The sequence below is a fragment of the Odocoileus virginianus genome, chromosome 9 (assembly GCF_023699985.2).
Source record: "Odocoileus virginianus isolate 20LAN1187 ecotype Illinois chromosome 9, Ovbor_1.2, whole genome shotgun sequence".
NCBI classification, from domain to species: Eukaryota; Metazoa; Chordata; class Mammalia; order Artiodactyla; family Cervidae; genus Odocoileus; species Odocoileus virginianus.
Genome location: NC_069682.1, coordinates 35,401,310 through 35,428,622, shown reverse-complemented (window position 1 = coordinate 35,428,622; position 27,313 = coordinate 35,401,310). Strand labels below are relative to the sequence as shown.

General features: G+C 41.2%; 3 protein-coding genes across 8 annotated transcripts in view; 2 read left to right on the top strand and 1 right to left on the bottom strand.

Annotated features, from left to right (window-relative positions):
• Positions 1–356: 356 nt before the first annotated feature.
• On the top strand, positions 357–6,971 carry RBBP9 (RB binding protein 9, serine hydrolase; the record flags this gene model as incomplete). The annotated part of the gene is made up of 5 exons (XM_020879150.2): positions 357–476; positions 1,789–1,831; positions 2,559–2,664; positions 4,501–4,586; positions 5,014–6,971. Coding segments are annotated over 5 exons (579 nt in total), but the record flags the coding sequence as incomplete, so codon positions are not given.
• Positions 6,972–8,580: 1,609 nt separating this feature from the next.
• On the bottom strand, positions 8,581–21,331 carry POLR3F (RNA polymerase III subunit F). Its single transcript, XM_020878842.2, has 9 exons — positions 21,082–21,331; positions 19,643–19,760; positions 14,495–14,562; positions 13,934–14,001; positions 12,521–12,633; positions 11,993–12,136; positions 11,658–11,765; positions 10,596–10,787; positions 8,581–9,454 (listed from the first exon to the last, which is right to left on the bottom strand). The coding sequence occupies exons 1-9, from the start codon at positions 21,141–21,143 to the stop codon at positions 9,377–9,379; spliced, it is 951 nt and encodes a 316-aa protein (XP_020734501.1). The 5' UTR covers positions 21,144–21,331; the 3' UTR covers positions 8,581–9,376.
• A 238-nt stretch (positions 21,332–21,569) lies between these two features.
• The window catches only part of DZANK1 (double zinc ribbon and ankyrin repeat domains 1), a 48,666-nt gene continuing 42,922 nt past the window's right edge, over positions 21,570–27,313 (top strand). For 3 of the 6 annotated variants that reach the window (XM_070472203.1, XM_020878771.2, XM_020878779.2), the window contains exons 1-2: positions 23,865–23,981; positions 27,140–27,293. In XM_070472203.1, the coding sequence (XP_070328304.1) occupies positions 23,873–23,981; positions 27,140–27,293 (263 nt within the window). In that variant the 5' untranslated portion in view covers positions 23,865–23,872. Of the gene's footprint in view, positions 21,706–21,761; positions 21,852–23,864; positions 23,982–27,139; positions 27,294–27,313 lie in introns of those variants that run through there. The other 3 variants (XM_020878740.2, XM_020878730.2, XM_020878762.2) reach the window with 3 other exon arrangements.

The window sequence follows — 27,313 nt, the reverse complement described above, 5'->3', positions numbered from 1 at the left end:
TGTTATTGGCTGATACTGACTATTCTACTAAGAACCATGTTGAAATCAGGAATCCTCAACTAATAAAATGGGTTGTGTTCTGCTTTTAGGAAATGAAAACACATTTTCTATAGAAATATTAGTAATTTTAGGTAAGAGATAACACATTCTTGGCATACCACATCTGTTCCAAATAAGGGGGGTTGGGGGAATGGGAGCGCTAGTGGTTTACATCTGCTGGAACCCCGCAAGGTCTGCCTGCGCTTCTAGGGCAGCAGGTGGACCAGTGGCTCACAGGGGTACGCGCTTGCCACCCCGGAACTACAATTCCCAGAATGCCACGGGGCAGGCTTCCCTGGTTGATCAGGCTCCCCTGAGTACCACAGGTCTGCTGCACTCAGGCTGCTCCCTGCAAGGCGGTGATCGTCCCGGGGAATGGGGGCGAGGATGTGGCCACCCACGGGTGGTACTGCTGGGTGAAGAGGGAGCTGGAGCAGGTAGGAGACGCGCCGAGCTGCGCTGGGAGCGCCGGCTTGGCGCCGCAGGGCGCCTCGCTCCCACCTCTTCGTGCAAAGCCCTGCAGCCCTGTCTTAGACCTTGCAAGGAGGGCTGGAAATTGGGCTGGTGAAGCAGGCTGGAGGGCTTCACTGAGGCTAGAGTCCTAGCTTCACCTGTAGAAACTAGAGACCGCCCGCTCCCCGTATCTCCTGCAGGTTCAGATAATTCTACCTGTCTCTTCTGCTCTCTGCTTCAGACTTTTAAATATTTTAATTCATAATGTTGATACATACAAAGGATGTACGTAACACGTGTGTTCATCATGAAGCACTATGTAATCAATACCAGAGAGTCCTGTCACCAAGCTGAAATCTAGAACCTTCCCAATACCTTCAGAGCCACTTGTATGTCCCTCCATCCCATTTCCCTGTCCTCTGAGCCAGTGAACAGTGAAATTGTTCAGTTGTGTCCAACTCTTTGCGATCCCATGGACTTTAGTCCATCAGGATCCTCCATCCATGGACTATTCCAGGCAAGAGTACTGTAGTGGGTTGCCATTTCCTTCTCTAGGGGATCTTCCCGACCCAGGGATGGAACCCAGGTCTCTGATATTGCAGGCTGACGCTTTACCGTCTGGGCCACCAGGGAGGCCTATCTGTTTTTAAATTTACTCCACTCAGAAAAAATTAATGTGCTTTTCAACCTCCGTATGTATGCTTTAAACAATACATTGGTAAATTTGGCTTGTGAGTTTTATAACAATGGCATCTGTGTGTTGTCTTCTGCAGATTGAATTTTTTTTTTTAAAACCCTCTTCCGTAATTAGGCAATGACTGTTTGCTGAGTTGCCAACCCCTAGAGCAGGTCTAGAATAAAATCCCAGGATTATGGGTGAGAGCCACGATGGAGCTAGAAACACTGTCCAGGAGGATGGGATCTCCCACTCTCTGTACCAGCTTTGTGAGCCACATCTTACCTATTCCCTGGAGCATAGTCGGATTGGCTCCAGCTGAGTTTGTCTGGAGCCCTCTGTCTACGCATATACCAGTGATGATAAATGGAGATTTGTAGATGCACATATAGAGATCTGCAGAGCTGGCTGGATAGAGAACTACTGACAGGGGCCAGTTCATGAGGAGGGACTGCTTGTTCATATTTAATCCTATAGCATTTAACCCACTTCATTGCATAATAGAAGCAAATACTTATTGAAGTGATAAAGCTCATATCATGTGTCTCATCTCTTATAAGCCATTACTAGTTGTAATTAAGTTCCTTATAATAGTTTTTTCTTTCCCCCTCGTATTGTAGATACCTGGTTTCCAGTGTTTGTCTAAAAACATGCCTGACCCAAGTAAGTTTTTTAAATGTATCTTTAAAAAGCCTCCTCTTGTTGGGTTTTTATCTTGCCATTTTCTGGTAGGTAAGCCGAAGAGAATACATACCTCAGGATGAATGATGGCAAGTATTTGGGGAGAGGAGGCTACAGGCCAAAAGACGTGATAGAAAGTTCTAGAAGGAGCAAGAAGAGCACCCAGGGTTGGTAAATTTTAATTTTCAACTTTGTAAGCAACTTGATTTTCCCTTCTATAAGGCAAATATTTTCAGGCAGAATTCATGGGTTTTTCATTTGAGGCAGAGATGTGACAAAAGTTATAGCATCTCTATGAGACCCTAATATTAGAAAATGTAACCTTGCCACTTTTGTTCTGAGCATGTCTGTGACTTGTCTCAGGAATTTCCTTCTTGGAAAGAAACAGTATATGTGGACGTCAACTTGAGAGACAATATTGTCAAGAGGATTTCAGTTGGAAAGTTACATTAAAACTTCAGAGTTGTATTTTATTTTTTTCTTTAGTATTTCCTTACAAGAACATGGTAAAAAAAAACAAAATTATTTACCCAAACTACAGACTTGAGTCTTTCCAATAGCAACACAGAAAACTTTGGCTCTGTGAAAACAGCCCCATCCCCTGTTGGGGTCCTGCAGTTTACTGAGCAGTCTGGTTAGAAGGGTGGGCAGGACTGGACTAAGACTGCCCCTGTTAAGTGACAGACTCTTCCTTTCCCCTGAACCTCAGTCACAGCACGAGAGAGCATCTGGCTGCCCTTCATGGAGACGGAGCTGCACTGTGACAAGGGGATCATCATCATTGGCCACAGCTACGGGACCATCGCGGCCATGAGGTTCAGTCCTTGTTGAATGTCACCCCCTTCCCCCGCCCCTGCCATGGGCTCCAGCCATGCTTGCCTGGGAAATAGCTGGTGCATGTCTTAAGTTTCCACTGCAGAGGAAACAGTGCTGACCTCAGAATTGATAACATGATCTGTCCTAATTCCTTCCTGGTTTGGTTAGTGGATTAAAAAGAAATTTAATCCACTCAGACACAGATACCGTGATCCTTTTAAAACACGAGCACCTCCAAACCCCAGTGGCTCCCAACCCCCCCAGAAGAAAGTCTCGGCCTTCAATACCACCACCACCCATGTCATCTCTGCCATCCCTCCCTGGCTGCCCCCAGCCTGGCTTATAGACCTCACTGCAGTCCTTGAACACTCTGAGCACGCACCTTCCTTAGGCCTGTGCTGGCCATCATCCTACCTGGACTTAGTCCCAGGACAACCTGTGTGGCCTTCTCCTAAGTCTCTGCTCCACGTGACCTTCCAGTGAGGCCTTCTGGAATCACTCCCTGTGAAACAGCAACCTCACCTCACTGAATCTTACCCCCTTTATATCTGTGATGCCCCTTATTATCTATAGCACTTTTCATCTTATGACATCCTATTCATTTCTTGTCTGTCTCCTGCCACTCAAATGTAAACTCCATGAGATGGGACTTTGTTATTCTGATAGCAAAACCCCAGTGCCTGGCATATGGTAGGTGCTCAATAAATGCCTGTGGAAGGGTGGAGGCTGTTAACCACCCCCACCCCCAGTCCTCGGGGTTCACAGGCACATCCCTGCTGCTCCCTATTAGAACGTCACCCTTTAGGCTTCTAAGGCCTAGAGTAAGGACAGAGCTGGCTGAATAGCCTGTTAGGGTTGGGTTTCCTCCTTATTTGTGAGGCTGGATGACAAATTGATTATTGTTTGGTGTGGCCTCTTGTCCCACTCAGTCTCTCAGGATGTCACATGAATTGTTTGTCAGAGAAATCTTGCCAGGTTCCATAACCTGTAAGCCACACCTGTTGAAGCTACGAGAAAGCTTTCTGATGTGGACCTGCAGAATCATGTTACAGTCATAGTGTTCACAAGCTGCAAGGTGGTGTCTGGAAAATGAAATCACTTTACACCGGAATCTGTACCAACTCAAGGCCAGCTGAATTTTTCTCAGGCCGCTGCTAATAACTGACTGCCTTCTTTTAAAGGCAGGAGCCCCTTCCTTAGCCCAGTCTCTGCTCAGTGAGGGAACTATCTACACAGTCAGCTGAGTGTCTGCTTGCTGGGCACTGTTCGAGGGAACAGGGAACAGCAAGAAGGCCCAGACCTGCTGGGGGGGAAACAGATGTGACACAATGCAAATGAGTAAGAGCACAGCGTGGAGGATCATGTGTAAGGCAAAGTTCTACAGGACACAGACCACCCGCACCCGTCACCTGGGCTGGGGAGGTGTCAAGCCTTAGAGTGCTGATTCCTGGGCCTCGCTCTCAGCCCCCTGAATCAGATGCTCTGGGGCCGAGCCAGGGAATCTGTGTGTTAACCAACCAGGTAAAGCCAGTGCGGGCTGAAGGTGGATGCACCCACACATTGAGATGAATGACTACAGTTGTTGTGTTTATTCCAGGCGAGGCCTGCACTACTTTGAGAACTGAGTAGAAGCTCAGGTAGCCCAGGTGAGGCAATTGCCTGCTGGGCTCCTAGTTCTTCTGCAGTTTGCTTTTTTTGGCTTTTTCATACCAAGCTCAGCAGCCTGCAGCATTGTGCTTTCCATAAGCTGAGTCAAGTGACTTTGGGTGGCTTACTGCCTTTCTGGGAATTACATTTAACACTAGACGTAAGCTACGTCATTCCTGACTCTCCAGGTACGCCAAGACCCACCAGGTGTATGCTATCGTGTTAGTGTTTGCGTACACATCTGACCTGGGGGATGCGAATGGGCGTGCAAGTGGTAAGTCTGTAGGCAGAGACCCCAGGGAGAGCCTCTTCTGTAGACAAGGGGCTGCATGATAAAACAACACTGTCTAACAAGACATCTAATCACTTGTGAGAAATACTCACCACCAATCTTTAGATATAAGGCTGCATGATAAAACAACACAGGCTAACAAGACACCTAATCACTTGTGAGAAATACTCACCACCAATCTTTAGATATAAGGTAGGCACTTAGGGCGGTGGGCCAGCTTGTAATCCAGTCTAGAACTGAGCCCCCGAACCACACCCTCCCTCTTCACCAGTAGCCACGGTATCAAGCCCTACAGATCTGCAGACTCACAGTGGGGCTCAGATTCTTCATGTCCCTGCTGTGGTCTTTACCACAGTGGCTAGAGTGGAAAGGGTCCAGGGCACTGAGAGGCTCGGTGTTTTTCTCACAGGCTACTTCAGCCGGCCCTGGCAGTGGGAGAAGATCAAAGCCAACTGCCCTCACATTGTGCAGTTTGGCTCCACCAATGACCCTTTCCTTCCTTGGAAGGAACAAGAAGTGGCCGACAGTCTGGAAGCCAAATTGTACAAATTCACTGACCGCAGCCATTTCCAGAACAAGGAGTTTCATGAACTGGTTAGTGTAGTCAGATCCATGCTAAAGGTACCAGCATAGACAGGATGGTTCCTGCTGTCTGTAACAACATGGGAGGAGGGCAACTAATATTAATTATTAATAATCAACAGTCTCTATTATCAAATGAATACTGACACATAAAACAGATTCAGTTAAGGCCCAGAATGCCTAAAACAACACACATTTCAATTTTCAAACAGCATTTTTGTTCTCAACAGAATCTACATCTCCTCAAATTGCTATGAGTTAAAATATTCTTTTTCCCACTTGGCAAGGGACAGGGGACAGCTTAACCACCCTTACCTGTCCAAAGTGAGTAAGACAGAAACAAAACCCAGGTTTCCTGACCCCCCAGTTCTGATTAAAACAGGTTTCATGTTATGTTGAAGGAGCTGCAGTGCTCTCTGACATAAAACTTTTCTTTTGTCGGGGAAAGAAAACATGACTAAAGGTCCAGAGTGTTAGTGAAGAGCTCCGAACACTCCTCAGTTGGGAGCTGACCCCAGAGGTTAACCCAGACCAAGGCCTTCCCCTTTGACACCTGACCCCTCATCCCCAAACACGTCAAGAGTGACAAACAAGGAGCTGGAGGCAGGGGTGTGCAGGGGCAAGTGGGGAACATGAGAAGAGCTGACTGGATCGGCGAGGATCAGGCCAGACTGCTGAGGGCAACAGGGCAACGAACAGGGAGAACTCCTGGGCCCTGTCGCCACGTGGGAATTTGCCAAGGTATTGCCAATCTTTCTGATTTTTCAAGAAAAACAAATTTATACAGTGGGTCTTATATTTAGGGACTACTGAGTGTGTGTGTGTGTGTGTGTGTATATATATATATATAATCCATATGTACATGAATTAAGCTCAACCCACAGACATACGGGTTATGTTAGTTGGCTGCTACAGTGTAAATAAATTTACAAACACTGAGACACAAGATCCAGGCCATCCCTGTGTGACCTCTGCCTTAGGTATTCACTAAGCCAGGTGCTGTACATGCCTCTCTGGAAAGCCTGAGAAAAGCCTGAGAAACAGACATCATGTCAAAGGACGAAGTCATGGGAACAATTTGGATTCTGTTACAAAGTCTTAAAAAAAAATGATCTTTCCACACCTCAAGTTTTGTTCTGTAAAGTGCTCTACCTTTCAGTTCCCATGGGCCTTGAGTTCTTGTAGCATCATTCCATGATTTTTCTTCTAATCACACTCCCTCAAAAAACCCTTTCTCATTTCCCAATGTTTTTTGGCTATGATGATCCCTAAGTGTTGCCTCAAACACTTTCCAGTAAATTCACACCTGACATTTGCTTCAGTAATGTGAATTCCCACTGTTTACACCTCATGAAGATTCAAAGCTGTCATTTGAAGCTGAAGAGTCTTGATTTCTAAATGTGTTTTAAAAAAGTCAGGAGAGAGTCTCTAAGCTTTCAGCAGTAACTACCTTAGGGGGCTGGGAATCTTGGTAGGTATGGTGTGGTGGACGTCTCTTGTTTACTTTCTACAGCCGGGGATGTTTTGAGTTTGCTGCACTGAATGTGTCTTTTATAACTAAAAATAAATCTGATGAGTTAGTGAAAAGCCAAGTAGATAAATCAGTTGAATAATTTTCTTAAGAGAGGTTGTTTGGCACTGATATGACCAAGCCTGTAATCAAAGTTTGATTCTGTTTGAATTATTTGGCAGTAGTAATTGTTCTGTGTATGTTCTGCCTTGTTTTCTGTAGTCCTTTCTTTTTTTGTAGTCCTTTCTTAAAAGTAAAAACTTATACAAATAACAGTTCATAATACTTTTTTGTACTCTTTCTCTGTAGAAAAAAAACAAATATATACAATTGAGAAATAATTAACTTCAATATTCTTCATTCCTATAAAAGTAACTTGAGTTTGGAGCCATATGGCGGTCCAGTTGTGCCACTCAGCATGGCAGCCAGTAGCCCCAGGGAGCCAGCAAGACAGCGTGCAGTTCTTCATTCCTGGAAGCCACAGTGCAGGTGCTCTGCCATCATGGGTGACTAGTGGCTGCCTTGCTGGACAAAGATACAGAGCATTTCCATCCTGAGAGAAGGTTTTCCTGGACAGCACTGTGCTAGAGCTCGTGACACATTTGTCCCTCACCCACCACCACAGTCGAAGTGACTCCACTGAGTTACTTTTGACTGGTTTGCTTAGTTGATCACGATAAAAATTACAGCCCCATAAAACTTACTCATCACCAAACTGAGATCAGAGAAGTTATATGACAGAATCCCACACGAACTACTCATTACAACTATTAGATCGTGACCTTTCATGTTTCTCTGTTTGACTCTGTACATGCAGATCAGTATAAAGCAGAGACTCGCCTTGACAGACTCCAGGGAATATCTGTTTTCAGATGAGCAAAAGGCCACACACTAAACGGAGATCAGCTGTGAGGAGTAGACTTCACGTCCAGTTGGACTTTTGTGATGTTGTTGTGAGCTTAGAGCCCCACAGTTTGTTTTGGTCAGAACTTATTCCTGTAAATATCCATGTAACCAACATCTGAGATGCTGTGTTTTTCAGTCACCTCTTCCCTTCTTAATATTCATAATGAAAAACAGACTAAGGGGAAAAAGTTTAAAGGGACTCTCTAGTCTGGTAGGCAAGGAATACTTCTGGTTTAGCCACAGATTGTCAACTTTAAACAATCTCTGGCCCTTAAGATATAGTACAAAATCTATATTAAAAAAAAAAAAAATCTGTATTTAAAATGCAAACTGGTTCCTTCTTTCACTTCTGACTCTTGACAGGCCAGTTCCCAGGAAGACAGATATTCATCTTACCATTCCACTCTTAGGGGAACAGAAGCCCTCTGTAGTTTCGGGCTCTCAGACCCTTCTGGATCTTACACATACCCAGTAATTGAAATGATCTTTATTTCAAACACCAGTGTCATCAAATGCTAATTCTATAGAGCTCACTACAGAATTTATATGGTTCTTACAAATTGGTTACTGAGCTGAGTTTTATTTTACTATTTATCTTAAAATAACACTTGTGATGGTTCTCCAAACAGGTTTGAACCCAGGCCCTGGTAGTAACTTTCCTTTCCCTTGGCCCCTGGCTTTTGGCCTGGACACAGAAACCTTTAAGTGGTGCTACAGAGTGAAAGTAAGACAGCGAGATCTGAAAAAGCCCTATAGCTGAATTCTGTGCAACAAAACATCAAGTGACCTATTTTTTCTATTCAGCTGAGGATTGGGACTGTAAGTGCTATTGGAATTAAGGACAGTTATAACAGCTTCTTGCTTAGTTTAGACCTATTATACCATAATATTTGAGACAATATGCAAACAAATTGAAGATAGGATAAGGAAAGAAGAATGATACTCCCTCCCCCACCAAAAGGAATGAAAGGCAATGGATTATTTTTAGTTTTAATTTTAGTTAAATAAGAATCTAGGGGAAAATTCTAGCAAATAATACAACTGAGCCACAGACTTTAACAACAAAGAGCCAGGGAAGATATTCCCTTTAGGATGAGAACAATGAACGAATGAACAAATGAGTGAATTTATGCACTGAAAACATGTCCTTGACAACAGTCACAGTTTGGGTTTGAGGTAAGTACACCAATGTAATCCTTGGAAAGAATATTTCTGACATAAAAAGGCATCAGTAGTGTGTGGAAAGGGATGCTCTACTGTCTCCCATCTCATGCTCCAAGTCTGCATCCTCCCCTGCTATTCCTGCCTTCCCCACTTTTCGTTTCTTCTCGTTGAAACCATGGAGAAAACAGAAATGGTGACACTGAGCCATATGTAAAAAATTCCCAATGAAGACCTTGATAAATGCCTTTAAAACAGGCATTTTAAAGTTCCAGCCATTATCACAGTCCTTGGTGAATACTGACTTGCTGGCTTCTTTTCCCGTGAATCATCAGAAATCTCGAAAGTTCCAACAGGTGGTCTTCCAGAGGTTCTAAGTATTTTACTTACTGAAGAATGGATTTCTCCACTAACCTTATTATCTGTTTCATACCCTGCTGACTACACTATCAATATAAATTTAGTCTTCATAGATTAAAAAATAAATTTTTCTGTAGCAACAAGTCTGTACCTTGAATGCTTTCAAGGGAGTGTGATGTTCCATGATGAGTTAAATTATTTGCACCCGAAGTAACTTCATTTGCAAGACGTCAGCAAAGTTCATAGCTCTCTATTAAAATTCGAGCCACTCTGTCATGTAAATACAGTTAGATGGTGAAATCTCACCACCTTCATGGCAGTCATCAAAAACCTTTAGAAAAGAAAAATGGTTACATTCAAACTCAGGTTTTAAAATTAGTATATTAAAGGTAATGTCTTAAATATCAACTACAACTAAAAATTCTAACAAAATATCCAGTATTCCAAGCATTTATTTAAAGCGGTATTAAAAACAAAACTTTCAAAGTGAAAGGTTAGGCCTGTATCCAAGAACGTCCTGGAAGAGGACCTGCTCTGGTCATGGAGTGAGACGGAGACCGTTTGGCACAGCACTAAGCTGACTAGTCTACCTGCCCACTAGGCAGAAGGCAGGCAACAGTCCAGGATCGGAGATCTGCACACACGAATGACTTAATCTTGACTAATCAAGTGTTTCGTATTTAGTCACTCCTTTTTGTGAAAGTGCTAAACAGAATTCCCAACAGAGTAGCCTTTGTTCTGGGAGTTGAAACCAGAGCATGAGAGCTGTAGACAATAGAAAGCAGACAGGCAGTCAGAGAATAAACGCCCCAAGAGCAGGGACAGAGCCTGCAGCACGCGTAGGAACGAACAAATGACGAGTGTGGGTGTGCTACAAGGGCGAACACGTCACCTCCGGTGTGAGGCCTGGTTGTCAAGTCAACTGAAGGCTCTCAATCTTCCTTGCCCTAAGCCCCCTCACACTAACTAATACCACTAACTCCAAGGGATGCAGGACGATTATGACAGCATAGACATTTTCAAAAACATGTCTGGCCAACAACAGGTTCTCACCAACCCCATTACCCTTCCTACTTAAGTGAAATGGTTAGCCCTCAGCAAAAACTGCATTTTGCAGGGAACTCTGCTCAATGTATGTGGCAGCCTGGATAGGAGGGGGGTTTGGGGGAGAATAGATACATGTATAAGTATGGCTGAATCACTCTGCTGTGCATCTAAAACTATCACATGGTTAATCAGCTATGCCCCAATAAAAAATAAAAGGTTAAGAAAAGAATTGTGCATTTTGGGATCAAGAGCAGAAAACCAATTTCCTTAAGGTGGTTATTACGGGAAAGAATGTAAGGTGATGACGTGCTCACTAAAGGTCTGTCATCAAGGTTACATGGTGGTGTCAGCAGCTCTTGCTGGTAAGTTAGGTGGGATTTGCACTCGCAGGCAGTAAAGTAGAAAGAGAAGCCATTTTAACTCACTGGGCAGAGTCCGCAGGGGGCCCGGACCAAGCCTGTGGGCGGGATGATGGGACTGACCGCCCGGTAGAGTTTCATGTGTCCATCCACACTGCCAACGGTGCCTTCTTTGGCAGCAATGATCGTCATCTCTACTTTCCCATCATAAATGAGTGTATTCAAGATGGTCTCTATGTCCTCCATGGACAGCTCCACCTACAAAAGCAGTATGTTAGAAAGCACTCAAAAAAAGCAATCATCCTTCTGGAGGGTGTTGATAGCAGTAAAAGGTCACAATTCTTGATGAAGTGGGGAAGGATTATGCTAGAATAACTGAAAGTACAAAGAAGCTGAACAATGGCCAGAGTGAGAATGGACCACTCAGATCCCAGGGATAGAGCTCTGAGCTCACTGCTGAGCTTTGCCCTCCTAAGGAGGATCTAGACATTTTGCCACATTTCTTTGGCAAGAATCTGATGGAGATTTATAAAAATGCTTAAGCAGGAAGGTACTTTAGACAGCAGATAGTCCAAATTCCTGTGTTCTTTTTTTTAAATAAAAGAGAACTGGAGAGCAGAAATGAAAATGACTTGTCCAAATAGCCACTTCAGCATCTTCTCTGATGGTGAGGGGCAATCAAGCAGTGTCCACATGTACAGATGTTCAAAAGAATGTGCTGACAGTGCCACTTACATCTCATAAGTAGGAAACTACCAATAAATGACAACCGATACTAATGATGGATGTTTGGCACATATGTTGAAATGTCCCTAGGAGAGTCAAGAACTTGTCAGAACAGACTTTTGCATCTGGTAGTGAAATGCATGGCCAGGCTTCCAGTCTGCTGCTCTGGAGCCCAAGCTCAAGGACATGCAGTTCAGAAAGTGCCTGACAGCAAGGACTGCCTTTTCCTGCCTGGCTTAGGACAGTGGGTTCTACATTCTGCGGGTTCTGTAGAATGTACACAGGTATCACATGAGAAGAGGGTCTGGGCCAGATGTGTTTAGAATACACTGTAAACCATATCCCTACGATGAAGCAAAACTTTAAAAAAAATAAGATGAAAACTGGAGACTGGGCTCTGACCTTACTGATTCCCAATTCGCAGATATACTTCCACACTTCATGTGATGAAGCAAATGAACTATTTCTTTGTATCATTGGATTCTGTTTGCTTTCTCGTGCGGTTTCTGCCTATAAGGGTAGAAATATAAATTTCATAAACAATACCAGTATCTTCTGAACACAATTTCTATAGAAGATAATCAACAACAGGACCTATTTTGTTTAGGAAAAAGGACCAACTTCAGTATTTTCAATTCCTATAAGATACGATATGTATGATTAAACATTCCTTATGAAAAAACTTAAAAAAACAAAGAAAAACCACTTGGAAGGATGTTTCCTCAGTTATGGCTCACCTTGGTTTGTAGGAATTTAAAACACTGTTGGTTAAGCACCTCCACAAACTCAGATTCAAAATCCTGGTCGCTGTACCAAGCCCCACCTGTCACAGAGCGGTCTGGCTGCAGGTTATAGAGCATATACACCTTCTTTTTTGAGGCCTAGGGAAAAAAACACACACACACAGCAGATGGTTAAAAGGCAACAAAGCAGTCTTCCAAAACTAAGACTTAAAAACCCCAAAGCTTTATATTTCACACCAGTGTGGGATTTACAGAATTACTGTGACTACAGGACAGCATACCAAGTCGCCTTGTGCTTGGCTTCCCCTATTAACACCTGAAGTTATCAGAGTACATGTGTTATAGCTAATGGACTAAAGCAGCGTCTCCAAATGGTCCAATATGAGCTACAACTTTAAAAATCTTTTTTGATCAGTTGTTTTAAATCATGACATAGCCAAAAGAATGATAAACACCTGAAATATCCTTGGAGCAATATATGTACAGTGAACATTCAAGAGAAGAAAAGAGACTGTTACTCACTGCCACAGACTTAACGGCTTTGATAAGCTTTTTACTTTCCAAATTCTTCAGAATTTTGTTAATTTCTGTTAATGGCAAGTTGCTTTTGTATCGGATATCTCTGCTCCATATTCCTGTAAGAAAGTAAAGTAAAATAGGTTTAACACTATAGGATTTGTTTCTTTTCCCATTGCTTATATCTCATTGTAAATCTAGCAAAATATGTATATAATCCTGGAGCATTGCCATAGGAAAAACGATGCACAGGTAAAAATCTCAGATAAAGTAACAAAAATATGCAAGAAAGTTGTATGTTCCATTTTCTAACTGGAAATTTCTTGGAAGGTTAGTGTGGCATCTTTTAAAAATCATATGATAAGGGACATTTTTCTAAAGGAAGAAAAATCTTGATGTCATTGAATTAACTTACACTGGCCTTTCCATGCCCTCTTACATTCCAGCCTCTTTTTTCTATAAATTTCACTTTAGATCATATACTGTAAAAAACAAACTTAAGTTTGGGTCAGGGTCAGCTGCCATCCTCAATGGAGAGCAATTAAAAAAAAAACCTTTATGAGAGCATCTGTGTGTATGTATGTCCACTATACTTGGAAAATAGAACGATTATAGCTCTTACAGTCACTAAGAACCTGTGCAGAAAGCTACGATTTTTCTTTCAAAGAAGGAAATAAGTATTATATGTATTAATGGAATTTATGTAAAAGTATTTTGCTGTATTTTCTTCCCAACAAAAAGGCTAGGCAGATTTTGTTTTAAATAGAGAATACTATCTTCATATTTATTTTTAAAATGTAATTTAACTTCCTAACACATGTAGAATTGTACAATTTTAGGTTAAATCATAATTGCTGAAGCTAATATCAATGACTCAAACAGGTCTTAAACTGTAGTAACAGCAATTTAGATCCCGTTCTTTGAGGGTGGCAGGAGAAGAACTAAACAGCTGTGGAGGGAGCTACATCAGACACTGCCATGCTGCACTAGGTGTCCTGTGGTTTCCTACAAAAACCAAAGAGATGTTATGATCCACAATTAACAGATAAGAGGAAGAAACGAAGGCTTCCAAAATTTAGAGAGTGAGGATAAAAAAAAACCTTCAGTTTTATTTGTTTTGGATAATACATGTATATGGTTCAGAATTCAGAACTTTCTTTCCATCTCTGCCCATGGCCATCTAGTTCCTGCCTCCCTTCATGCAACAACAGCATCACTCTTGGGCATCCTTCAAAATATGTACATTATAAATATGTATATATATGTGTGTGTGAGTATGTGTGTGATATTTTCTTCTCCTTTGAACACAAAGGGCAGCAGGCTGAACTGACTGCTCTACACCCTGGGAAGCCAGGATCTCCGTCCCTTATATCTGGTCCTAGAGGTAACGTTTTTTCTGCTTGTTCCTCTAAAGCTTACCTTTATTTCCTGCATCCTCTATGATCTGATACACTAGTTTTTCTTGGTTATCTGATCCTTTCATTTTACTGTAGGGGAATAAAGCAGAATTAAATAGGCAAAGAGATACAGGCTAATCTAATCATCTACATGACCACTTAAATGAATGAGTAGACAAGGTCATCACATTGACTTATTTACCAAAAGGAGGGCTTACCTTAAAAAGAATGAGACAGGGCTGTTATGTATCAGAATGAAAAGATGTCCAAGATACAGTAAGTGAAAAAAAACAAGTTGCAAAACAGTATGGATAGCATGATCCAATTTGTTAAAAAAAAAAAAAAAGAGATTATATATAAATATATGGTATATAAATATATAATCATCTATATATATTTATATATACCTATAAGGAAAGATATATACCAAATTATTTAGAGCTACTATCTCTGGGAAATGGAACTCCTGTGGGAAGTAAGATGATTTGAAGGACAAGTTTACATAATGTAATTCTGTACTGGTCTTTCCCACCCAAACATATATTACTTTTACAATATTAAAAATAAAAAATCATGTGCTTACCCAGCATTCTGAGAATCCTTTATTCTATACAGAAGTCCTGTATTGCTCCTTAAGAGATCCAATTGACCCTAAAGTTTTTTTTTTTTTAAAGAAAGAAAATATCAGTGAACTATTTTGGAGACATATCAAATCTAATGGCAAGCATTAATGCATTCTTCAATATTTTACAGACTAAAATATCCTACCTTGTATAGCTGTTAGTTCCTCCCTTGAGTACTTAAGATTTTCCCTACATATCACACGTGATACATATATTTTTTAAACTTAACTCTTTATATCACCATTTCCCCAAATATTAAGTAAGTAAGTGTTAGTTGCCCAGTCATGCCCAACTCTTTGCAACCCCATGGACTGCAACCCATCAGGCTCTTCTGTCCATGAGATTTTCCAGGCAAGAATACTGGAGTGGGTTGCAATTTCCTTTTCCAGAGGATCTTCCTGACTAGGGATCGAACCCAGGTTTCCTGCACTGCAGGCAGATTCTTACCTAACAATTTCCTACATGTTAGATCCTAGCCTGGTTATATGATCAATGCATGAAGAATTTTAAACAAGCAGCTTTAGAATAATAAAAATTCATATTCAAGTAAACTGAATAAATATATATAAACATAATAAAGTTAACATCTTTAAAAAGTTCAGATAAAGGCTATACATGCAAAAATATGTTGACACAATGATTAAATAAAATTTACAACATTAATAGTAACATTTACTGATATGGGTGATTTCTGTAGTGTTACATGAAAATTAGGCAGAAAGATAAACCAATGAATAAAAGGCCTGTAGTAGTTTTGTTTTATACAAGTCAAATATAAAATTAAGCATGTCTGCCATGCTCTTGCATTTCCTTGAGTCTGAACTTGTGAGAACGCCAATGGCTGTACCACTGGGCTCCTCGCAGTTCAGAGAAGCATTGCTGAGAGAGGTTCCCATGAGTCAAGGCTGGGCAGACCCATAACTTGGAATCACATTGGTGTATCAGTGAACAGCAGTCCTTTTCCTCCCACCCCCGGCCCCCTAAGTGGAAAAAATTGAACCACAAAGCCCAATTTGGAAACTTCACTCAGTTGTTTAATTCAGGTGAACATTTACTGAACACCTGTCCTGGGAACATCTTTGGGGTGGGGAGGACAGACATGAATTCCAAGAGAGAACTCCACAGCTGATTTCAATACCATAGGGTGGCGTGAGGACAGAGCCGAGTGAAGCGGGGGACGAGCTCCCAGGGAAGCTGCTTTAGCCCAGCCTGCAGGTTCAGGGGGGCTGCCTGGAGTTGAGTCTTAGGATGAGAGTCAGTGTACGAGGAAAGGAGGAAGGGCCTTTTAACCAGGGAAGACAGCATGAGCAAAGGCCTGAGACAATAAATAGTGTGACGTGCCAGTGAACAGAAACAAGCTGTTCCCTATGAAAACGAACTTGTGAGGCAGGGGGTGCAGGGAGATGAGGTGGGTGGGGAAGGTAGGGGCTCAGAGTGGTAAACCCTGGAGTCTGGACTTGAATCTCCAGAGCTGAGAGAAGGGTTTCTGGTGGGAGAGTAACTTGATCAGAACTGCCTTTAAGACAGCAGATTGCTCTGAGGTACACGCAGCCAGGAAAGCTGTTAAGATACACCTAACAGTTCAAGTAGAAGCCAAGAGTCTGAATACATGCAGGGGTGGGAGGAGTGAAAACAGGGGAACGAATTTGAGGATAGTTTAAGAGCTAAAACCAGCAACACTAGTAATTTATTAACAATTACTCCCTTGCTTAAAATTCTTGAGTAGCTTCACCACTGCTCATTGCAGGACTGGCAACAGGTGACTGCTGAGGATAATTTTCAGACAGAAAGGAAAAAGCTGAAAGTGGAATCTGAGGACAAAAACATTTCTAATCACCACACTTCCCAGCACCCCTTGCTCTATGCTTCCAGAAGCTGAAGACCTTCACCATGGTGAAGTGACTAGAAATCACCAACACTCCTTCTCTTTTGGTTAGGACAGGGTTCAGCAATCTGGCGCACTGTTTTTTATTTTTAATTGAAATAATGTTATATTAGTTTTGGGTATACAACATAGTGATCTCAAGTTTTTATAAACTGTACTCCACTTAAAGTTATTAAACATGTTGGCTATATTCCCTGTGTTGTACAACACATCCTGTTTCACCTCTTATGCCCCTCCCCACTCCCTCTCCTGACTGGTAACCACTAATTTGTTCTCTATATCTGTGAGGCTGTTTTGGTATTAACATATTCATTTCTTTTTTAGATTGCACACATAAATGATAACATATAGTATTTGTCTTTCTGACTTATTTCACTAATACCCTCCTCCAGGTCCATCCATGCTATTGCAAATGGCAAATTTCATTCTTTTTTTTACAGCTGAGTAGTATTTCATTGTATGTATATGTGTGTGTATATCTATATCTGCCACATCTTCTTTATCCACTCATCTGCTGATGGACAGTTAGGTTGCTTCCACATTTGGTTATTGTAAATAATGCTTCTATGAACATTTGAGAAGTGAAGTTGCTCAGTTGTATGCAACTCTTTGTAATCCCATGGACTGCAGCCTACCAGGCTCTTCCGTCCATGGAATTTTCCAGGCAAGAGTACTGGAGTGGGTTGCCATTTCCTTCTCCAGGGGAACTTCCTGACCCAGGGATCGGATCCAGGTCTCCCACATGGCAGACAGACGCTTTACCCACTGTGCCAACAGGGAACATTTGGGTGCAAATACCTTTCTGAATTAGTCTTTTTGTTTTCTTTGATATATATACCCAGGAGTAGAACTGCTGGATTGTATGGTAGTTCTATTTTTAGTATTTTTGAGGAATCTCTATACTGCTTTCCATAGTGGTGGCACCGATTTACATCCCACCACCTACAGTGAACAAGGATTCCCTTTACTCCACATTGCCACCAACATTTGTTGTCTGTGGTCTTTTTCATGATAGCCACTCTGACAGGTGTCAGATGATACCTTATTGTTTTGATTTGCATTTCTCTAAATCTACTGCTACAATTTCTGTCAGAGCGTGTTCTGCCTATGTTTTCTTCTAGTTTTATAGTTTCTGATCTTACTGTTAGGCTTTTAATCCATCTTGAGTTTGTTTTTATATATGGTGTGAGAAAATGTCCTAATTTCATTTTTTTAAAAGTGGTTATCCATTTTGCCCAGCACTACTTGTTGAAGAGACTCTTTTTCCCATTATGCATTGTTTCCTCCTTTGTCTTAGATTAATGGACCATAAGTGGATGGGTTTATATCTGAGCTTTCTATTCTGTTCCACTGATCTATGTGTCTCTTTTTATGCCAGAACCATACTGTAGTATAGTCTGAAGTCAGGGAGCATGATACCTCCAGCTTTGTTCTTTTTCTCAAGATTGTTGTGGCCATCTGGATTCTTTTCTGTTTCACATTCATTTTCATATTATTTGTTCTAGTTCAGTAAAAAGTGTCCTGGGCATTTTGATAGGGATTGCATTAGATCTGTAGATTGCTTTGGGTCATATGGACATTTTAACAATATTAAATCCTCCAGTCCATGACCATTGGATATCTTTCTATTACTTTGTAGTATTTTCAATTTCCTTCATCAGTGTTTTATAATTTTCAAAGTTAGGTCTTTCACCAGTTTGTCCCTAGCTGTTTTACTCCTTTTATGTTACTTTTAAAAGAGACTGTTTTCTAGCTTCCTCTTTCTGATAGTTCATTATTGTTTTATAGGAAAGCAACAGATTTCTGTATATTAATCTTGATCCTGCAACTTTACTGAATTCACTTATTAGTTCTAATAGCTTTTTTGATTGAGACTTTAGCATTTTCTTTATATAGCATCAAGCCATCTGCAAGTAAGGAAGTTTCACTTCTTCCCATTTGTATGCTTTCTTTTTCATATTTGACTGTAGTGGCTAGGACTTCCAACACTAAAATAGGAGTGGTAAGAGTGGGCCTCCTTTTCTTCCTCCTGATTTTAATTTTTTCTTTCTCTTTGGCCGTGCCTCACAGCTTGTGGGCTCTTAGTTCCCCAACCAGGGACTGAACCTGGCTCCTGGCAGTCAAAGTGCCAAGTCCTGACCACTGAACTACCAGGGAATTCCTGTCTTCCTGATTTTAGAGGAAAGGTTTTCATCTTTTCGCCACTGAAGATGATTTTCTCTGTGGGTTTGTCAGAAACAGTCTTTATTATGCTGAAGTATGTTCTCTCTGTACCAACTCTGATGACTTTTTATCATGAAAGGATGTTGAATTTTGTCAAATGCCTTTTCTGCATCTGTTGAGATGATCTTGTGACTTTTAAGCTTCCTTTTGTTAATGTGGTGTATTATACTAATAATTGTACATACTGAACCATTTTTGCATTCTTATAATAAATTCCATTTGTTCATGGTATATGATTCTTTTTGTATATCATTGAATGTGGTTTGCTAATATTTTGTTGAGGATTTCTATATGTATATTTATCAGAGACACTGGCTTCTAATTTTCTTTTTTTACTGGTATCTTTGTCTGGTTTTGGTATCAGAGTAATGATGGCCTTGTAGAATGAATTTGGGAGTGTTTCCTCCTTTTCAGTTTTTTGGAATGGTTTGATAAGGATAGGCATTTGCTCTTCTTTATATGTTTAGTAGAACTACCCTGTGAAGCTATCTAGTCTTGGACTTTTCTTTGCTGGGAGGCTTTGACTAAACTGACAGACAATTACAATCTGGTCTGTAGAAATTGTCTATTTCTTCCTAATTATCACATGTTTATCTCTTAGCTCTTTATTGTAGTTACAGTTGATTTTTCCATTTTTGTCTTTTAATCTTCATACTAGTTATTGTATTTGATCCAAAGCCTTTGCTATATATTTGTCTTTACTAGCAGCAAGAAGCAAACAGAAGGTGGGAACAGACCATGCCTACATGTACATGTGTGCCAGTATGTACCTCAGTGACAAATTACTAAATATAACAGTTAAAATACAATTATTTCATCTGTCTTGTAAAAATGCATATTACTTCTTTCCTTAGTTCAGGCAGTCTGAACTGTTTCCTGGTTTGAAGTCTTATCAGTCACAACCTAACACACTTTTGAGAATGGTTTCATTCCACATAAAAGAAAGTAGTGACAATCACAACATATAAATAATTACATGAACTAGTTGGATTCACCTTACCATGGACAACAGTCTATTGATGGCCACTGCCCGCTGTTGGGCTTCTATATGCGGCATTTCATTCTGAATTACTTGGTCTGTGATTCCATGAGGGAACTGGTGACATAATTCTATAATCCTAGGGACAAAAGAATTAATGATATTCATGTTTTTACCTAGTTCAAGAGGCAGTAGGGGAAAAATACAAGCAGAACAGTTTAGAAATGTGCCTTTTTTCACATTTGACAGATAATCTGGGTTTCTACAATGGTTCTGAATGAAAGCACATTAAAAATGAGGAAGATGCTTTTGAAGTACATGTTTGCATTTTTATTGTATTTAAGAGAAGCATTTCTTATTTATATGAACTTTAAATTAGGACAAAAATCAAATGAAAACACAGAAAAACACATTAGGCTTCAATTTTCTCAGATGCAACAAGTACAACAAAGTGAAGAGACAGTGCCTTGGGTAGCCATAAGTCTGTAAGCAGGAGGCAGATCAAACACTTCCGGAGGGAAGTCAAAGTTTTTTTAGGACAATTCACCACAACTGGGACCTGTTTTGGGAATTATCCCTAACAAACAAAAATAAACCTCCAGTTTCACCTTGTCACAGGATCATCATATGTGTTACTACTTAGGAACAGTTTAAGAAAGCTGGGGTCTTCATAAATTCTGTGGTAACCTAAACACTGCAGTGCACAGTAGAGAATATAAAATTGTAAGATGCTTCAGTTCAGTTCAGTTCACGCGCTCAGTCGTGTTCGACTCTTTGCAACCCCATGGACTGCAGCACACCAGGCCTCCCTGTCCATCACCAACTCCCGGAGTTTTTTCAAACTCATGTCCATTAAGTCGGTGACGCCATCCAACCATCTCATCTTCGTCGTCCCCTTATCCTCTCGCCCTCAGTCTTTCCCAGCTTCAGGATCTTTTAAAAAGAGTTAGTTCTTCTTTTAAAAAGAGTTAGTGCCCAGAGTATTGGAGATGCTTTGGGAGATGCTTTGGGTAAGCGTAAGATGCGTTGGGTGCCCAAAAAACCACTTAAATATCGCGCTCAAATTGTTTGGTATCTGTTGCTTCGTAATCGAAAACTGCACCCTAAGTCTGGTTAAACCTTCCATCACGGGAGTTCCCTGGTAACAAGGGTGATCCTGGATCAGAACGTGTTTACACCAGTACCCCATGGGGTCGCAAGGAGTCTGACACGACCAAGCGACTAACACTTTCCCGGAGGGAAACGCCGAGTCTTCACTTTGAGCGTGGATCACCTTAAGGAAAGGTGCGCCTCAGTAGACAGCTTCCCTGACAGACCCAGGGAAAGGCCGGCCACACAATCTCGTCAACTGTCCGACTAGCTCTGAACTTCTTAAGTGTGCCGTCTTCCGGAGACGAGAGAAGGGTCCGGGAGAAAAGGGGCCTTTAGAGACGGGGAACGAGCCTCACTCCCCGATTTACCTGTTTTCGATTTCCACCGGATCCGCGTCGGGCGGCTGCACCTTCACCTTCACCTCGGCCATGAGGGTGCCCGTGCCGGGCCCTTGTGGGAAGAGACCCCTCCCAGCAGCCGGACCGCCAGCCGAGGGAAGCGGGACACGGTTGAAGACAGCGTCCGGCCGGCGCAAGGGGCTTTCTTCCTCAGGTCGCAGGCGGTCTTTCCTTGCGGGCCGCCTAGAGGTGGCCAAGTCGCGCCTGCGCCGCTTCACGAGCGCGCGCGCCGTTCTGGTATTTTCATTCTAGTTTTTCGTTCTGGTATTTCCAGAAAGTCAGCGACTGTTGCACGAACGAGCCTGGTTCTCATTTTGAGTTGGGAGGCCACCTTGTAGCGCTTTCCAACCTCTGTGAAGGCAAGTTCTCGGACGCCTACTGTTAGGCCTGAAGAAAGGAGCGCTCTGCGGCCGCCGGTCTCCGGGCCAACCGCAGGGGCGGAGCTAGTTGCTAGGAAGCGGGTTCCTGCCAATCACCTGCCCAGCTCCCAGTGGGCGGGGCGCGGCTCGCAGCGTCTTGGTAACCCGTACCGCCGCAGTGAAGGAGAGGACCAAGGGCGGTGAGCGGTGGGCTGCCTCGGTGGGGGCTGCGGAGGTACCCAGGGGGTCCCGATCGGGTCCTGGTCGCTGGGGGAGGGGGCGGAGGAGAAGGGCATCCTTCATTCAGCCGAGTCGTGGCGGTGTCCTTGGCTGCACCTGAAGGACGGAGACGGGGACCAGACGGGGTTCCGGAACCGGGCGGTGAGGGGCAGTCTGAATGGAGGGATGGCGGGGTGGGGGATGCTGTTGACGCAGTCGGGCCTAGCGGATCGGTCTACGGATGGATCCCCTTCGCTCGGGGCCCACTGGCCTACGCACTGTCAGCCTTTCAAGGACATCGCCTAGTCGCCGCAGGAATTATCCGCACCACCACCCCCCGCCCAGACGTTTTTATTTTGAACTAATATTTAACCATTTTTTAATTTTAACTGCCTCTCACGTAAATGAAAATGTGAGGATGGGCACGCTCCAGAGCCCTTGTGCAGGGGCTGTCGCGCTATCCGTATATGTATCTGCAATTTAAATTCTTAGCCTCCGACCTGGAACTATCCAACCAGGCATTAAATTCACCCCTTAAATTTAGCCATACTTTGGGGTATAGTCTGTGACAAACCTCAAACCAAAGAGACGTTCGGGGTAGTTTTATTTATTATTTATTTATTTATTAAAAAAATTTTTTTTTGCGTCATGTCATGCGTGGCTTGCAGTATCTTGGTACCCCCACCAGAGATTGAACTAGAGCCCCTGCAGTGAAAGCATCAAATCCTAACCACTGCACCGTCAGGGAATTTCCAAGTCTGTATTGTTTAGAATAACAAAAACCCAAAACTGAAAAGAAAATAATAAAAGCCCAATCACAAATTGATAAATAAGATTATGTAAGTATTTGGAAAATTGTAAATAATAGGGGAGGGTACAAGAAGTACTGTATAAAAATTGAGTTTCAATGTAGATTTTAACTGAGTAAAATCTATGCATCCATTATCATTGAAATTTGAACAGACCATCTGAGATGTAAATGGATTTTAAGGTGTGGGATTTTCCCCCTAAATCCTTTATGTATTAATAATTATGAACACTCCCACACCCAAGAAAAAAATTACTAAGACCTCTGTATTTGTACTTAATTACTTATAAATACAGTAGATGGAGTGGGAGACTGTTTTAAGGTATGGGTTTTCCCCCCTGAATCCTTGGTGTATTAATAATTATGAACCCTCCCATCCCCAAGAAAAAGATCACTAAGACGTCCATACTTGTACTTAATTACTTATAAATACAGTAAATGGAGTGGGAGACTTTTGTGTTCCTTCCTCACTGTTTATATTTATGCCAGCTTTCTTCCAGCTGAGGCGTGACCCTCTGTCATTTTCTGAAGTTTCTTTTGCAGCTTTCACAGGCACGAACCAGTTGATGACAACTGCAGGACTTTGAACATGGAGCTTTCCCAAGGGAGCTGGTTCTAAATGAACATTTCATGCTGCATACAAAGTTACTTCTGTTCCTCTTGTGTGCTGTCTTGCCTGAAGCCAAGAGAGGTGGTATACTAAAAAGAGGCAGGACAGACTGGTAATGATCCAGGGATTGCTTAGGTCTGGTCATCAGTGATGATCTCTGCTCTGACATGTGCATTTAATGTGCTCACTTAAAAGAATTTTATTCCCCCATCCCATACACTCCTGCTTTTTGCCCCCAAAGTGAGGTAAATACTCAGGTAATCAAAAGCCCACACAAGATCTCAACAGCAAAAATACAGCAGAGACAATAATTATTTCCATTAAAAATAGTATTTGGGGACTTCCCTGGTGGTCCATTGGTTAAGACTTTGCCTTCCAATGCAGAGGGTGCCAGCTCATTCCCTGGTCAGGGAGCTAAGATCCCACATGCCTTACAGCCAAAAGACATAAAATAGCAGCAATGTTGTAACAAATTCAATAAAGACTTTTAAAAATGGTCCACATCAAAAAACATTTTTAAATTATATTTATATTACACACATTGTAAATCAACTACACTTCAGTTTAAAAAAAGACAAAAGAACTGAAATGAGTCTCCCAAAAAAAGAAAAATGATATTTGTAGATGATAGAGAAACAACATTCTCTTTAGTTTTTACTAGTCTTATTGTATTTGAATGAGATACTTCTCTTCAGTGTCTGTTCACATATAGGTGTCCATTGGAATTTATTTTCATCCACTTTCTTTTTAATGTAAGGAGGGAAAATGACAGCTGGTTCAGTGTGTGTCCCTCAAATCATACCCCTGCGGGTGCCTCAGCCCGGAAAAGCCAACCATGAAATTGATAACAATACGCTTTTGGAAATGAAATCAGGTAAGAATCAAATGTACTGAAATTGTTTAAAATAACCCTGCCATGTTCTCTATATTCATCTGGTTGTTGATTTACCCTCTTTGCATCCTTTCTATAATCAGGATCTTGGGATGATGGTAAAACTTTCAAAATTTGAAACAATGTTGGTTTGTAGAGTGGTATTTATATAGGTTACAACAGCTGGCTCTTGCCAACCTTTGTGTTGGAAAGCATCGCAGCAAAGCCATGACTTATTTTAGCCAGGTTAGGATGTCCCATTGCTTCCCCAGACTTTCCCAGGATTCTCAGTGTTTTTCTCGGATATCAGTTTGACCTGCTAACACAGGCTTCCCAGTCAGACAGGTTGGAGAGTGAAGAATCCTGGCTTCGAAAACATCTGGTGATCTTCAGTACATTCCTCAGCCTTTCTTAGTCTCAGCCTCTAGACTGTAAGAGAGTGATAATATTATCTATAGTTTAGAGTCATCATGAGGATTAATGACTTGATATGTGATGTGAGGCACACAGGTTCTGGCTCATGGTGATGCCAAAAGACATTATAGTTATTTCTGCTTAAATAAAGTAGTGAATGTGTTTCTTTTTCATGCTAGGAATACACACTCATTTACATATGTAATAAACATAAAGAGAAGGAAAAGTTTTATAAATAGAATGTATGAACAATTACTTGTTTAAAACAGATTCTTAATTTGCAGCCACATGGATGGACCTAGAGATGATCATATTAAGTGAAGTCAGAAAAAGACAAATATCACATGATATCACATATATTTTGAATCTATAAAAATGGTACAAATGATCTTACTTACAAAGCAGAAATAGACTCACAGACATAGAAAACAAACTTATGGTTCCCAAAGAGGGTGGGAGGAGATAAATTCAGAGTTTGGGATTAACAGGTACCCAGTACTATATATAAAATAGGTAAACAACAAGAACCTATTATATAACACAGGGCACTATATTCAATATCCTATAATAGTCTATAGTCTATAATGGAAAAGAATCTGAAAAAGAAAAAACTGTATACATATGTATAGCTGAATCACTTTGCTGTACACTTGAAAGGAGTACAATATTATAGAAAAATAGATTTCAATATTTTTTAAATAGGAAAATTAGACTTCAATTAAAAACTAGCCTCTGAGACTCCAGTTACATATTTGAATAACTAATGTACATACAAACCACATATACTGATGGTGTAACATATGGTGTACCAGGTGGGACACCTGGGCTTCCTAGACTGAGAGGTCCAATTAAGAATATATATATTATATTATGTGTCTTCCTTTATCTTAAAAGCTAATACTATTTTAAAAATTCCTCTAACCAAAATTCAAGTCTTAATATATGTGCTCGTAACCCTCAGGAGAAGTTGGGTGATGATTGACAAATGATGACAGGGTATCCAATTTCTCTACTATCTGAAATGTCTAGTAAATAAAAGATTTCTACAATTCAGTGCCAAAAGTAATACTATCCCAATAGGAAAAATGGACAGAGGATGTGAAAAGACATTTTATAGGAAAGGAAATATGTGTGTTTTAAACATATGGGAATATGTTCCTATTCACCCTTCACTTGCTTGCTGGGCGGAGCTTATCCTCTGCTTTATTTACTCCCTTGTACTTAATCACCACTTAACAGATTCTATGTAGTCGTTTGCTGTTTGTGTGGTTTTTGTTAAATGGAAGCTGTATGAGAGGAGGGACTTTGGTCACTGATGTATCCCCAGCATCTGAAACAGTGTCTGGCATGTAAAAGGCATTTGGTAAATACTTGTTGAATGAGTGAGTGAATCTTACTCAAAATATAAGAAATGTGAGTTAAAGCTATGAGATACTTTTTTTAAAACCTGGGGAAATATAAAAGAAATATCAGCAAAATAAAAGAAAAAATGATCATACACGATATGGTTGGGAGATGGTGGGTTAACATGCACTTCCATTCCCTGCTGGTAGCAGGGTGAATTGTTTCAGTGTCCATGGAGGGAAGTTTGGCAACATTAACCAAAATTACAAACTCGCATAGCTTTTGACTCAACAACAGTACTAGTTCTACGTATTTTGCAGATAGATTTATAAGAAGAACTCTTTGCAGGGTTATTCATTACAATATTTGCAATGGCAAAACTGAAAAAGAAAGAAAAGGAAAAGAAGACAGTTTTTTTTATGTTCATCTGTAGGGATTGTCTGTTGGCCACTGATTCATCCATAGGAAGAGAATGCAGTGCAGCCATAAAGAAGAATGGGGTGCTTTTTAATGGAGCAGTATAGGACAATATACAAGATACAATGTTAAATGAAGAGAAAAAGGGTGTGAAACAGGGCATGATATGCCACCATTTGTATGTACAGAGAAGGGGAGATTAAAAAATATGTACGTATGTGCTTGTATGGATATAAACTACATACATACATTGGAAGGACAGCTGATACTATTGGTTGCTTTTAGGCAGCTGATGAGGAAGGGGAGCTTGGAGGGAGAGTTTTCATTGTATATCCTTGTTTGACCTTTTGAATCTTGGCTCATCTGAATTTATTACCTTTACAATTTTCCCAAGAAGTGCAAGAATCATTTACCAAGTCCAAATAAAATATAACAAAACCATTTTTTAAGCAATGCTCAAAAATTAAAAATTAGCTTCTGCTTTCAAAGTAGACATTGTGGTTTTAAAACTCACCCCTGCTTGGTTTGTATCAGTGCTCTGTCGGAGGGGCAAAATGCTGTAGTGGTTCAAGAGCGTGGCCTGTGATTAACTAAGTCCCAGCACAGTCAAGTTAATAAATAAAATTTTTTAAAATCCCTCCTGTTTTAAAAAGAAATGAGCGTGGTCAACAGATCTGACTTCCCAGAAGTCAGATCAAAATTCTGCTGTCATTTACCAGATTTCTTAACCTCTCTGGGACTCAGTTCCCTCATCTATAATGTGGGTATAAAATAGGACCTATCTCATAAGGTTGTACTGATAAAATTAGTTTATTCACGTAAAGCACAGTGCCTGGCACAAAGAACTCTATTACTGTTAGTTATTGTTATTCACTTTTACAGTATATATTTTTTTTAAAATATCATTAAATAACTGATCCCTAGGCCTTATTCAGGGACTTGCTACTTTAGTGTTAATTCTAGATATCCTGTTTTGGGTTTTTCAGACACCCCGGATGTCAACATATATTATACCCTGGATGGCAGCAAACCTGAATTCCAAAAGAAAATTGGTTATGGTGAAAACACTACCTTTAAGTATTCGAAGCCTATTACCCTGCCTGATGGAAAAATACAAGTTAAAGCTATCGCAGTCACTAAGTAAGTCAAGAGCATAATAA

Excerpts from the sequence above, each read along its gene's own strand:
- POLR3F (XM_020878842.2), bottom strand. The coding sequence starts at position 21,143 with ATGGCCGAGGTGAAGGTGAAGGTGCAGCCGCCCGACGCGGATCCGGTG. Across the intron at positions 14,563-19,642 it reads TCAATAGACTGTTGTCCATG|GGTCAATTGGATCTCTTAAG; the intron begins GTAAGGTGAATC and ends AAAAAACTTTAG. Across the intron at positions 11,766-11,992 it reads TTAAATTCCTACAAACCAAG|GCAGAAACCGCACGAGAAAG; the intron begins GTGAGCCATAAC and ends CTACCCTTATAG.